Raw genomic sequence first — 14,107 nt, 5'->3', positions numbered from 1 at the left:
GAGGGTCCCAGATGTGGGTGCCCTGGTCCCCCGCGAGCGGTCGGCAGTGGCACACGCTGTGGCTCCGGGGCCTCCCGTTTCGGAGGGAAGTCTCTGCGCCTCGTGCTGTCTGCATGGGGACAGGATGCTGTGGGGGACCTGGAGCAAGTCCTCGCCCCCCAGAATTGAGGGCCTGAGTGCCTGCGCTACACAGGCCTCTGGCACAGAGGTCCTGCCCAATTTAGGCAGGTTCTCCGCCAGGAGAGATGCCCGGCGCGTCCCCCCCCACTTCTCGGCGATGGGGAGGGTCGGGCGGGTGTAGTCCCACAGCTGGTGCCAGCCCCGCTGTCTCCCCGCGCAGATGGTGCCCTGTCCAGAAACGAGGTGCAGCCCCGTGGCGAGCGCGGGGACGGACCCTGCATCCCCGAGCAGAGGGAGCTGGAGCAGAGGGAGCTGCCGCCGGACACCTGCGCAGGTGAGGCGTCCCCCCCCATCCCCACCTCGGGTTTCCCCCCCGACACTGCTCGCCCCGGGAACGTCCCTCCTTCCCTGGTAGTCCCGGCCCCGCAGGACCCAGTTTTCAAGCCGTGGCCAGATGCTGCTCCCTGCTGCGCGACTGGGGGCCACCACGAGTGACCCTGGAAAATCCCCCATGACTGATGTGCTGGGGGGCTTGGGCATCCATCGCTGGGAGATCCATGCGTCCGCCACTGCCACCACGTCGTGTCAGAGCCCATGGGCTGTGTCACAGTCACCTCTCCCCATCGGCTGTGCCGTTGTCACCCGTCCCCGTGGGCTGTGCCGTGGCCACACGTCTCCACGGGCTGTCCTAGGGTCACCCACAGCTCCCCCGGGGGGTGTTTGATGCCCCATAACTGCTGTGGGATGGGGACGTCCCACATGGCCGGAGCCCGGGGGTCGCACACCCGAGGCGCGTTGGCTGTGGGCTGCATCCTGGCACCGGCCAAGTCTCTCCTTGTGAACAGAGTCGCTGATCTCCACCTCCGACATCCTGTCCCGGATCAAGCAGGAGGTGGCTTTTGTGGGGGAGCAGCAGTTTGCCGAGGAGCGGGCGATGCCGGCAGACCCCTGCGCAGGTGAGCCTGGGGCTGTGCCCGACACCGGCAGCAGCTGCTGCCTTTTGGAGCGCAGGATGCGGCCCCGCTCGGCTGAGTCCCTGTCCCCGTCCTTCCCTGCAGGCGCGGATGCCCTGATCACAGCGCACGACTTCTTGTCGTGGATCAAGCAGGAGGAAGAACCCTGCGTCCGCGAGCCCTGGGAGCTGCCGGACAGAGAGATGCTGACGGGTCCCGGTCCTGGTCCCGGTGAGTGATGCTGGGGCTGGTGGTGGGGGAGCGCCCACCCAGGCTGGGGCTGGGGCTTGGGGACATCCCTGGTGTCCCCAGCAGGCGCTGACAGAGCCTCTCCCTCCCCTGCAGCCAGCGAGGGGCTGCTGGTGAAGACGGAGGAGCGGTGCCCCCACGCCGAGCCCCCCGAGGAGGTGGGTTTGCCAGGCGGCTCCGGGGAGCTGCTCTTCCCCGGCGCGGGCTTCGGGACCCCCGAGGGACAGGCTGCGGTGACGGCGGCGGCGGCGGTGGCTCTGCCGCCGCAGCACAGACTGGGCAAAACCCCAGGTGCAGAGGCGGGGCCGGGGGCCGAGGCGTCGGGGATCCCCACCGCCACGCCGGGGCCCACCGAGGAGCGGCCGCACGGCTGCGCCGAGTGCGGGAAGAGCTTCAGCGGGAAGAAGAGCCTGCGGATCCACCAGCGGAGCCACGCGGCCGAGCGGCCCTACCCCTGCGCCGAGTGCGGCAAGAGCTTCAACTGCCACTCGGGGCTGGTGCGGCACCAGATGATCCACCGCGGCGAGCGGCCCTACAAGTGCACCGAGTGCGGGAAGTGCTACAGCCGCAAGGAGCACCTGCAGAACCACCAGCGGCTGCACACCGGCGAGCGGCCCTTCGCCTGCGCCGCCTGCGGAAAGAGCTTCATCCGCAAGCAGAACCTGCTCAAGCACCAGCGCATCCACACCGGCGAGCGGCCCTACCAGTGCCCGGCCTGCGGCCGCAGCTTCCGCTACAAGGAATCCCTCAAGGATCACCAGCGGGTCCACGGGGCCGAGGCAGGACCCCCCCCGTTGCCGCCCCCTGGCATCATGCCCCCCGGGGACTAGGGGCTGCCCCGCTGCGGACTGACACCCCCCGCCCCGGGACGGGGGCAGGCGCCGGCCACGCAGCTTCCTACCAAATACAGGTGCCCGGCCGGGGCGGGGGGCACGCGGGGAGCCCCGTGGGGGGGGACACCCATGCGCCCCCCCACCCTGGGCCAGCCCCTGCCACGGACGGACACTCTTCAGCCTCCACCGCTCCCCCCACCAGACAATCTTGCTGCACAGGATGGGGAGCAGCCCCCCACCTCCCCCAACCCTGCCGTGTCCCCCCGCTGTCACCACCCCCCCCGCCTGCTGCTCTGCTCCCCGGCCCCCGCTGCTTATTTTTACTGCCCCCCCTGCCCCGCGCCGTCCCGCTCTGTACAGTGCTTGGGGTGTAGTTTTGTACGGACCATGCGATACGGAATAAAGTCATGCTGGGCTGCAGCGCCTTTGGCCCCCCCTCCCTGGCCCCATGGGGCTCCCCATCTCCCTCCCCCCCAATCCTGCAGCCCCCCCGTGCATCCTGCCTTCATTTTAACCAGCTGCAACCCCCCCCTTCCCTGCCCCCAGCTCCTGCCCACCATCACCAAACCAGTCCCAGGTCACTCCTACCCTTGATTTGGGGATATAAGTTATTTCACCCCATTTTTGAACCACAGCCATGGAAAGCTCTGCCCCTCCCCCGGGGCCCCCAAGCTGGGCGTCACTGTCCCACCCCACCCCCCCCCCAAGGGAGACGGTCACCCTGGGAGGCCCAAATCAGAGCCAGCACCAGCGGTGCTGCTCCACTGCCCCCTCCCCGGGGTGGGGGGGGGGCTGCACCCACCAGTCCCGTTCCGCCGGGGTGGCAAAGGAGCTGACACCGAGCAGGGATGTGGCTGGGGGTCCCCACATGCTGCGGCTTGGGGGGGGGGGGGGGGGGGGGGGGTGTGACATCAGCCCGGGGTGGGCTTTTTAGCTGTGCTGTCCCCCCGATGTGGACTGCAGCCCGAGGAGGAGGAGGAGGCAGGGTGTGCGGGGCTGGAGCTACCTGGGGACGCTGGACGCTGCCTGGGGACGCTGCACACTGCTGGGGACCCTACAAACTGCTGGGGACACTGCACACACCCTGAGGACTCTGGACACTGCCCAAGGGGCCTTGTATGATGCCTGGGACCCTGGACACTCCCTGGGGACCCTGGACACTCCCCGGGGACACTGCACGCTGCCAAAGGGGCCATGCACACTGCTGGTGACACTGCACACACCCTGGGGACCCTGGATGCTGCCCAAGGGGCCTTGTATGACGCCTGGGACCCTGGACACTCCCTGGGGACCCTGGACACTCCCTGGGGATCTTGGACACTCCCCAGGGGACACTGCACACTGCTGGGGACACTGCACGGTGCTGAGGGTTCCTGCACGCTCCCTGGGGACACTGCATACTGCCGGGGACCCTACAGACTGTTGGAGACCCTGGACACTCCTTGGGGATCCTGCACACTGCTGGGAACCCTGGACACTCCCTGGGGACACTGGACATTGCTTGGGGACCCTGCCTGCTCCTGGGGAGACCCCGCATGCTACCGGGGACCCGACTCACTACCTGTGGACCCCCTATGCTGCCCAAGGGACCCTGCCCTGAGCCAAGGCTGACCGAGCCCAGACAGCACAGCCCGAGGCTGCGGGTCCTGGTCCCCCCAACCCTGATCCCGGGGTGCTGGGTTCCCCCGAAGGAGGGGGGTGAAGCTCAGTGCCACCAAACCTGGGGTCGTTTGCCCCACGGCCCTGCCCCGCGCAGTCTGTTGGGCTGCACGGGGCAGGGCCGTGGGGCAAACGACCCCGTGTGGCAGCCCAGCACCCCCTCACCACCGAGTTCACACACAGAGACGGCTTTTCTGTTTTTTTGGGGATTTTTTTTTTTTAACAGAAGTTTATGGTTATATGCAAATTAGTTCATTAAATGATTTGCATAAAATGTTCGCACCTCAGCGACTAAGTTTTCCTAACTCCCCACCCCCCTGAAAGGTAGTAATCCTACTCGACTAGCGCTGTCACACCGCCCCGCCGACACCCGCGCACGCCTCCCCGCTCGCCAGCCCTGCCCCGGGGCTGCCCGCGCAGGCAGCAGCAGAGCCGTGGGCGCAGGCAGGCCGCGTGGACGCTCACACGCCTCACGCACGCGTGTGTATCGCCGCCTCCCTCCCCGGGGCGCGCGAGCCATCCCCGTGCTCGCGGGGACCTCGCCGGCGGCCACACGCTCACGCGCACCCCCCCCGCACACCGTTCCCCCGTGTCCGTGGCCGGAACCCCGCACCGGGAGGGCCGCGGGCACACCGTGTCCTTCGCGGGACGGCGTCCCCGCCCGTCCCTAGCTGTTGGCGAGGAAGAGCCGTCTGTGTCTGGAGGCAGAACCGCGCGGCCGGCCCCGACGCCGGCCCCGGCCCCGGTTTCCGAAGGGGCTGCGGCTGGGCACGGCGGTCTCTCCCCAGCTGGCTGTCCCGGCCTGCGGCTCGGGGAAGCTGGGCTCAGCTTTGGGCTGCTCGAGGAGTGGGCTGGGGTCCGGCCGGGGCTCGGCCGGCGGCGCCTGGCTCTGCCGGGCGCTGGCCCTCTCCTGCCGCAGGTAACGCAGCTCGTCGCGGATGTCCGTGAGGACGCCCAGGAGGCGGAACTGGAGCTCGCGGTCGCGGGCCCTCTCCTCGCGCTGGGTGGCCCGTTCCTCTTGCCACATGGCCAGCTCCTGGTGGTACAGCTGGTCCCACTGCTCCTCCAGGTCCAGCAGGTGATGGATGTTAGTCCTCCAGCTCTCCCGGCGGTCGTCCCGCAGGCGGGAGCAGCCCAGGCCGCGGGGCGGGCCGGGGGCGGCGGGAGCGTCACCCGGGGGGGAGGCGGAGGAGGGCAGCGACTCCTCAGTCAGGGCGCCGTGCAGCGGGGAGCGGGCCGGGGGCTCCTCCTCCGCCGTCGGCTTCTCCCAGGTGGGCCCCATCAGTACCCTGGGCAAAGCGCCCATCTCCGGGCCCGGGCCCCCCGCTTGCTCCTCGGGGTGCGAGGAGTCGAGCCCGCGGCCCAGGGGGGGCAAGTCGGACACTCCCTCATGGCCCCAGTCCGAGTGAGCGTCCACGGGGTTGAGAGGGTCCTCGGGCAGGGAGGTGACGGAGCCCTGGGAGCTGCAGCGGCGGATCAGCATGGCCTGGCGGGACAGTTTCATGTCTTCCTCCGCAGACATGGGGGCCTCGGGCCCAGGCTGCATCCCTGCGGCCCCGCCGTGGCCCCTCTCCCCCTCGCGGCCTTCCCGTTCCTCTTCCTCCGACATGGAGGCGTAGGAGACGAGGGACTCGTTTCGCAAGGACGGGGAAATGGCTGACACGTCTGGAGTCCGCAGCTCCGGTCCCGACTCAGCTGGAAGAGAAGAGAAGCCCTGCAGTGAGCCCTGGCTGCTGCCCCGGCCCCTCGCAGCGAGTTCCTCGTGTGACGCAGGGACGGCCACAGCCTTCGCCTTCTCCCACCACCAAACAGCCCTCAGCCGTTACGGAGCCGCGTTCCGGGTTCCCCGTGACACATCCGCAGCCCTTCAGGCCTCACCGACCGGGAGACAATCGCCCAGGCTGGGCAGATGTGGGGAACCGTCTCCCGTTGGGTGTCCCCTGCAGCGCCAGGACCAGGCTCTCGGTGCAAACCACCACCACGAGCTTTTACGGGCCGCCGCCGCGCTCCCAGCGGATCTCCCTCCAGACCCCACGCCCTCCCCCAGCGCCTAAAGCCCCCGCAGCCTCACCCGAACTGCTCTGTCCTTCCCCCCGGCTGTACTCGCAGATGACGGAGGGGTCGGGGCTCTGCACGGCCAGGCGGGGCACGGCGGAGCCCTCCACGTCTGGCAGGGACGAGGGCTGCCCGTTGGTGTCGATGTAGATGCTGGGGTGGCTGACGCCGGGCTGCAGGTGCATGAAGGACTGCTTGGTGGCGCCGGGGAAGAACAGATCTGCGGGACAGAGAGAACCCGGCCTCAGCCGCTGCGGCGACAGTTCACGTGTCCCCCGCGGAAGGGCGGAGGGGGGTCCCCAGGAGAAGGGCCCTGTCGGAACCTGCGGCGGAGTGACGCTCGCACCGAGGCACAGACGCTCCCCCTGCAAGGCCGGCTGGCCCGATCGCTCGCCCTCGTCTGCCCTGGGGACTATCCTCAACTCGCGCAGCCCCAAGGGGGTTGGCATCTCCTAAACATCCCGCAGGACTTCTTCCTCCACCCCAGAGACCGTCTGCTCGGCAGCACGACCGGCATCTGGTTCAGGGACAGCCCAAGCCTGGACCGAGTGAAACGAGACCCACGCCGCCCACCCGGCCCCACGGAAACCTGATGGGCCAAGGCGAAATCAAAGAGCGGAGGAAGGAGCAGGAACAACTGACCCTGGTGCCCTCCAGGGACACAAATAAGCCGGATATATCCCTTTTGGGGATTTCCAAAATTGTGGAAAGGGCAGGGAGGGTATTTGCCTGCTGGCCAGTAACAAAGCCCAGCTGGGGCGTACCCGCGGGCCTGGCTCAGGGCTGCCACACCACCGATGTCGGGTCTTTCACCGACATCTTCTCCTGGAGCGTCTCTTGGGCATTTGAGCTCAACAGGCGTTACCCAAGAGCAGGACAGGCAAGAGGGCTCCGCACTCTGCCGAGACACGGGTCTGCTCTGCAGGCGACGGCGGGGTCGAGGGCGCAGCCCCATCGAGACCCGCCGGCTCCCCCGGCCACGAGACGCTGCGGGAGGACGGTGACTTTGCACCGAGGCAGCTGCTCCCGCTCGCTCTAACCTCAGCTAACTGCGGGGGACACTGGCCCTGAAAGGAACGGGGGAAATAAAATCCCATCTTTCACCGGCTGCCTTTAGATGGTATCCAGCAAAGCCAGGCACCGCATCGAATTAAAGGCAAAAAAAAAAGAAACCAAAAAAGACCCGCTCCCACCAAGTTTGAGGTGCTCCTGTTGATCCCGGGTTATTTCCGCAGCGGGTTTTTAATTCCAGCGCACACAGTTTCCAACGCTGGCGGTTTGCTGCTCAGACACAACAGGAGCACGGCTCTGCCGGACGCTGTAACCCCGACACAAACCACGTACGAGAGCAAAAACCCCCAAGTCTCCTTCCACGATCCATGCCGCCGCTCGGCAGAGCCCAGAGCTCCGGGGGGGACCGCGGCCTGGTGACGTTACCAGGCCGGACGTCACTCGGAGAGCGCAGGTGGGGATGTACACAGCTGCTCCAACTCTCCTCTCCCCAGAGAACCACCACGACTGACCTGGGTCCAAGATGATTTCGGGCTCCGAGTCGTGGCTGGCCTGCAGGAAGGTGGAAGCCACCATCTTCTCCAGGGGCGTGAGGCGCGGCTTGTGGAGCGGCCCGCCGGCGCGGTTCATGGGCAGGTGCTTCTTGGAGGTGATCTTCTTCTTGACGTCCAGCCGCAGGTCGCGCCACTTGTGCTTGAGGTCGTCGATGGAGCGTTCGGTGTAGCCCAGGAAGTTGACGCGGCTTTGGATTTGGGTCCAGAGCTGCTTCCGCCGCACAGGGTGAGCCCGCAGGGCTTCAGACCCATACAGGGCGCTGAAATGCCGGACCACATTCCAGACCAGCGTCTCAGTCTCGTCATTGGAGAAGTTGGCCTTCCTCTTCCGGCCAGACGCTGGCATCGCCTGCGAGGCTGCGGCAGAGGTGGAAGGGGCACAATTGAACCTCGGTCCCCACTCCTCTCTGTCAGCTCCTGGGGGGAACATGGGGCTGCGGGAGCCCGAGGGAGCCGCGGAGGAGGGAGCCGAAGCAAGAGCCCCCGAGGCATCCATGGCAGGGGAGGCTTGGGCCGGGGAGGATCTAAAGAGCCGCTTCGGCACACCACGCGGCAGGGGGGCACCTCATCCCCTCGCCCCGGCTCGAGAGCACCTGGGAGGGGAGAAAAGGAAAGGGCAGCGGTGGGTGGCAGCAGCGCGGGGTGACGGCGAGGGCCCCCGGCCCTCTCCAACCAGAGGCACCCAGGGGCCCCCAGCCAGCTACCACGGGGGCCGCGGAGAGGGTCGTGGTCACGCTGTGCGCACAGAGGCCGCGGTGAGGGCTGCGACGCACAGCTCGGGGCCACGGCGAGCGCCTCGGCCACGGCACGCGCTTTGGGGCCGTGGTGGGTGCCTCAGGGCCACACTGAGGGTGCTGAGGAGCACCTCGGGGCCAGGCTGAGGGTGACGGGGCGTGCCTCAAGGCCACAGCGAGGGCCTGGCGGCCATGCTGACAGCGATGGGGAGCGCCTTGGGTTGCACAGTGAGTGCCTGCAGGACATGGCCTCGGCAAGCCACGGCAGGAGCCACAGCAACAGCTCCAGGGCCATGGCCATCACCTCCGGGCGACAGCAAGCACCACAGCGAGGGCCTTGGCCATGGTCAGCACCTCAGGTCCACAGCAAGGACCTCAGTGCCGGCAAGCACCTCAGCACCACGGCAAGGGCTACAGCCACAGTGAAAGCACCAGGGCCGCAACATGAGACCGTGGTGAAGACCTCGGCCACAGTGAGCGCTTCAGGTTCCCAGCAAGGGCCTCAGGGCCATGGCACAGTCCTTGGCCCTGGAACAGGTCTAGGGGCCATGGCAAAGGCCTTGGTGAGCATCTCAAGGCTGTGGTGAAGCCCTTGGTCAAGATGAAGGCCTTGGCAAGGGTCTTGGCCATGGTGAGAACCTCAAGACCCCAGTGTGCACCTCAAGTTCCTGGTGAGGACCTTGGGGTCATTGTGAAGTCCTTGGCCATGGTGACTGCCTCAAGGCCATGGCAAAGACATGGAAGGCCTTGGCCATGGTGAACACCAAGGTCCCATTGAGGGCCTTGGGGCCATGGCAAAGCCCATGGCCACAGCAAGTGCTTCAGGGCCATGGCAAAGACTTTAGCAAAGCCCTTGGCCATGGTGAATACCTCAAGCTCCCACTGAGGCTCTCGGTGCCATGCCAAAGACCATGGCTACGGTGAGTGCTTCAAGGCCATGGCAAAAGTGTTGGCCAGAGTGAACAACTCGAGCTCTCACAAGGACCCTGGGGCCACTGCAGAGACCCGGACCATAGCAAGTGCTTCAAGGCCATGGCGAAGACCTTGGCGAAGGCCTTGGCCATGGTGAACACCTCAAGCTCCCAGTGAGGGCCTTGGGGACGCAGCAGAGACCTTGGCCATGGTCAACACCTCAAGCTCCCGTTGAGTGCCTCAAGACCCTGGCAAAAGACCGCGGCCACGGTGCAGGTCTTGGGCCCACAGCAAAGCCCCTGGCCACGGTGAGCACCTGACGGCCACGTCCTGGGCCACTGGCAAGGCTCGTGACCACAGCGCACCCCAAGCCCTGGCCCCGCCGACCCCCTCAGCCCCCCCAGCACCACGGCAAAGTCCTCAACCACCCTCAGCATCTCCAGGCCCCACCGAGACCCCTCCGGCAGCCACCTCAAGGCCTCGGTCGAGCACCTCACACACCCCCACACCCTCCCCCCGCCGCAACGGCCTTTCCCCCCCCCTCAGGGGTGGTGGGGGCAACCGGTTACCGGCTGCACCCCCGGGGCAGGGCCGGGGCCTTCAGCGGGCGGCTTTTGTTCGCGCTTCCGCCGGGCACCGGGGACAAAGGGGCCGGGGCCGGTGCCTGCCCCCCGGAGGAGGAGTTGGGGGGGCCCGGGGGCAGGCACCGGCCCCGGCCGCAGGCCTTTCCCGCCCCCCCCCGCTCCCCCCCACGCCTCCCCAAACACCCCCCCGGGGCAGGGCGGCGGCGCCTACCTGTGCCGGGACGGGCGTGCGAAGGGAAGGGGAGGGGGGGGGGGGGGAAGGGGGGGAAAAGCGGGGAACGGCGGCGGAGGGGCCGGGCTCGGAGAGGGGGGGGGGGGGACACTCAGGTCCGGCGGCGGCGGCGGGTAATGGCTCCCGCCTCGGCGGAACTCGCCTTCATTTCCTCCGCCTCCGAGCGGCGCGGCGCTGCGCTGCGCGGGCCCTGCGCGCTGCGCCCTGTGGCGCCCCCTGGCGGCGCCGAGCGGCCGCGCCGCGGGGGGAGCGGGGGGGGGAGGCGGGAACTACCCGCGCACCCGCCCGCGCACCCGCCCGCGCACCCGCCCGCGCACCCGCCCGCGCACCCGCCCGCGCACCCGCCGGCACGGCGCGCTCAGGGGGGGCACGGGCACCCCCGGGACTGTGCGGCCCCGTGGGGAGCCCCCTGTGCACCCCGTCCCTGCGCATCCCCCCCGGGTGCTGCGGACGCCCCCGGGATTGTGCATCCGCGTGGGGAGCTCCCCTGGTGCACCCCGACCCCCCCCGGGTGCTGCTTGTACACTCCTGATTGTGCACCCCCGTAGGGATCCCCCTGTGCACCCCGACCCTGCACGCGACCCCCCCCCCGGGTGCTGCGGGTGCCCCCAGGATTGTGCATCCGCGTGGGGACTCCCCTGTGCACCCCCGGGTGCCCCTTGCACCCCCTTCCTTTGCACCCCAATGCCCCTTCTGCTGCTGCACCCCCGGGTGGGGGGAGTCTGTTGTGCTCCCCTGCACCCCACCCCCCCCCAACACCCTGCCCTGTGCACCCCCAGGAGACCCCCTTAACCCCGTTCACTCTGGCAGGCAGCTGGGTGCCCCCTGCACCGCTGGGGGGGCCCTGGCACCCCCCCTGCACCCAGACAGACACATCCCGGTGCACCCTGCCCACACACCCCTAAGGCCTAAGGGTGCCCCTTGTGCACCCCAATGGGCCCCCCCACCCTGGACATCCCAATGAACACCTCTTGTGTGTCCTGCCCATGCACCCCCCACCCCAGAGCACCCATGGGTGCCATGAGGATGCGCCTGTCCCCACCACAAGCACGGATGGGGGGGGTCGTCCCCGTGCCCCGTCCCACCTCGGGGACCCCAGCACAGCAGCTGTCACCATGCTGGGGACAGGGTGCACAGTGGGTGCCTGTTAGGGTGCACTGTCCAGTGGGGGGGGGGGGGGGGGGGGGCTGTGCAGGGGACCCCCAGGGCTCCTAATTAACCCATGGGGGCCCAGGAGGGGAAGGGGAGGTTTGGGGTGGCCCCGGCTGCTCCTGGCAGCCCCGGGGGGGCACGGGGGGCTCTGCCTGGCTCACGGCGGGGCTGGAAGCGACGTTAAAATATTCCAACCACCACCCACACTGCGTTTTGCTGAATTCTGCCTTTTTAATGCCTGTTGCAAACCTCCGGGCACCACGTGGTGACACAGCAGCTGATTGCACCCGGTCTCCCCCAGACACTCCACGTTCCCCCCCCCCGCCCCCATCCCCAGCAAACACAATCACCCCACTCAGGGCAAATCTCCCCCCCCTCCGGGGATAGCTCCGCGATGGCTCCCGCTGGCTGCAGAAGCCACCCTCCGGGAGAAGGTTTTGGCGGGCAGTTCATGTCCCCGACGGGTGACACCCAGAGCGCAGCGGCTCCGCAGCCCCCCTGCACGGTGCTCCCCAATGGACACCCCCGTTTTGCCCCCGAGCTACGCGGACCCACAGCAAACCCCACGGCACAACTCGGCCGGCGTTGCCGTAGGAGACGGTGGCCAGGCTGGTGCGGTGACAGCCCCGATGTCCCTGGCAGGGGCACGAGCAGGTCAGGGCACGCACCGGCCGCTCCGCTCACTGCTTGGGAGGGGTGTCCCCGATGAGGGCCTGTCCGGCGCCGGCAGACACCATGTGCACCGTGTCCTCCAGCTCGTAGAAGGCCTGGAAGAGGTCCGGCGAGGTGGCCCGGCACTCCAGGTACCGCCGTAGCGTGGCCAGGCTCCCCCAGACCTCCCGCTCCGAGGGGCAGGGCCGCACCCCCAGGGCCTCCTCGCCCTCCGCCATCCCCTCGTCCCCGTCCACCGGCTCCCCATCGCGCTCCAGCTCCTCGTCCATCAGCGCGCGGCGCTCCGGCTGTTCCTGGCCGAGCGGGCCGGGTGCCGGAGCAAGGGCCAGGGCCTCGGCGCCAGCACTGGGGCTGAAGCCGGCGGCACGGAAGCAGCTGGCGATGAGCCCCGGGCGTACGTCGCCCCAGGCTTGCGCCAGCACGTGGAGGGCATCCAGGAGGGTCGGCTGCCCCGCGCCGCGCTCCGCCGGCAGCCACCGCAGCAACCGGCGCCGGTAGTGGCCCTTGAGGTCGCTGGCAATACCGCGGTCCAGGGGCTGGGCCAGGGTGGTGGCCAGCGGCACAAAGACCATCCTGACATTGGAAAGCTGGAGGTAGGGGTGCGCCTCGTGCTTGGTGAGGAGGAGGAGGACGCTCTTCCCCTGCCGCCGCATCCCCTCGTTGAACTCCTGCAGCCACTCCACGAAGAGAGGGGCGGTCATGCCGGCCAGGCTGCCGGCGCGGTAGCTCCAGGGCATCTGCTCCAGGTTGACACCCCGCAGGCAGCGGGGCCGGGGGCTCTCCCCCACTGCCCGCAGCGGGGCCTTCTCCGAGCCGTCAGCGTTGGCGCAGAGCAAGACTGTCAGCCGGTCGCCGGCACTCTCGCCCTTGCGGGGGGAGGCAGCTGGGAGGAGCACCCCCGTCTCCCCACAAGCGTAGATCTCAGAGAGCGCGTAGCTGCGGAGGAGGCCGGGCAGCACCGCGCCGACCCAGTGCTCGGCCGTCGGCTGCTCCGCATCCCCTTTCTCCGCCGGGGGCTTCTTGAAGGCGAGGTTGTGGCGCGCCTCGAAGCGAGCCAGCCAGCCGCCGCTGGGCTCCGGGTCGGGCCGGCCCAGCGCCTCGGCGAGGTGTTTGGCCTTGAGCTGGAGGAGCGGGCCGCTGACGGGCAGGTCGGCGGCGCGGGCACCCTCCACCCAGCGCAGCAGGGCCGCCTCGAGGGCCACGTCCTTCCCCTCCCGCTTGCGTTTGCGCTCGGGGTCGCCGTTGCGGTGCCACTCGCTCAGGATCCGCTCCTTGTTCTTGATGATGCGGCAGATCTGGGGCTGCGACACCCCGAAGCGCTTGGCCAGCTCGCTCTGCGACACCTTGGGGCCCTCCAGCATCTCCAGCACCCGCACCTTCTCCGTCAGCGACAGCTCCTTCCGCTCCTTCCGGGGCGCTGCCGTGCCCCCCTCTGCCGTCCCCGGGGAGCGGCCGGCGCCGGGGGTCGGGCGGCAGGGGCTGCCCGCGGCCCCCAGCCCTGTCGGCTCGGCGAAGCCTCTCCCGCAGCGGCCGCAGGCGGAGGTGCGCTCCCCGCCGTGCGCCAGCCGGTGCCGCACCAGGTCTGGCTTCTGCCCGAAGCCTCGCCCGCACTCAGCGCACTCCATCGCAGGCTCCGGCCGGCAGCGGCGGCTCTCGAAGGCCGGGGATGGGGCGATGAACCCCCCGTTACCAGCACCGGGGGTCGGCTCTGGCTCGGGGATGCCACAGTAGCTGCAGGCCTGTTCCCGCAGCGGGACGGGGAAGTCGCTGGGGCCGGTGTGGCGGGACGGGGGGGAGCCGGGCGGTGGGGACACCCCCTCCTCGCTCTTCACCTCCTTCCCCAGCCAGTCCCCTGCGGAGACAGGAGGGGGTTGGGGAGCGACCCCCTCACCGGGAATCCCGCGGGACCGAGCCGGTTCGACGGGATCCGGCCCATCACCCAGCCCCATCCCCGGTGCCCCTGTGTCCCGCTCACCCTGCGAGGGGCCCGCGGGCGCCGTGCGCGGCCGGGGGCTCCGGTGCTCCCCGTAGCGCCCCGCTGCCGCCGCTGCCTCCCCTCGCTCCACCTCGGCCAGGATGTCGGGTTTGGTGACGGCGTAACCTGTCACGGAGACAAGAGGGACGGGGGCGATGCCGCCGGTGATGCCGTCGCGTCGGTGTCCCCTCACCACGGCTCCGTTGTGGTGGCAGGGACAGACGGCCGGTGTGGTCCCACGGCGCCCCGCAGCCGCCTGCTCCTGCCACGCACCGTGACGGTGCCGCCACCGCCGCGCCGCCGGCTCGCTCGTGGCCAGGCCGTGACTGGCAGCACCGGGACCGGTTGCCGGGCAGGACCCGCGTGCCTCACCCAGAGCGATGGGGCGCTCCCGGTCCTCCTTCATGGCACC

At 69.3% G+C, this 14,107-nt stretch overlaps 1 protein-coding gene across 1 annotated transcript; it reads right to left on the bottom strand.

Annotated features, from left to right (window-relative positions):
- Window positions 1–4,004: 4,004 nt before the first annotated feature.
- Window positions 4,005–9,460, bottom strand: LOC141947824 (uncharacterized). Its single transcript, XM_074879427.1, has 3 exons — window positions 7,393–9,460; window positions 5,886–6,089; window positions 4,005–5,509 (listed from the first exon to the last, which is right to left on the bottom strand). Exons 1-3 carry the CDS (start codon window positions 7,928–7,930, stop codon window positions 4,482–4,484), a joined length of 1,770 nt encoding a protein of 589 aa, XP_074735528.1. The 5' UTR covers window positions 7,931–9,460; the 3' UTR covers window positions 4,005–4,481.
- Window positions 9,461–14,107: the final 4,647 nt, after the last annotated feature.

The sequence above is a fragment of the Strix uralensis genome, chromosome 1 (assembly GCF_047716275.1).
Source record: "Strix uralensis isolate ZFMK-TIS-50842 chromosome 1, bStrUra1, whole genome shotgun sequence".
NCBI lineage: Eukaryota > Metazoa > Chordata > Aves > Strigiformes > Strigidae > Strix > Strix uralensis.
The sequence above is the reverse complement of the archived record's forward strand: the minus strand, read 5'-3'. Positions and strand labels throughout refer to the sequence as shown.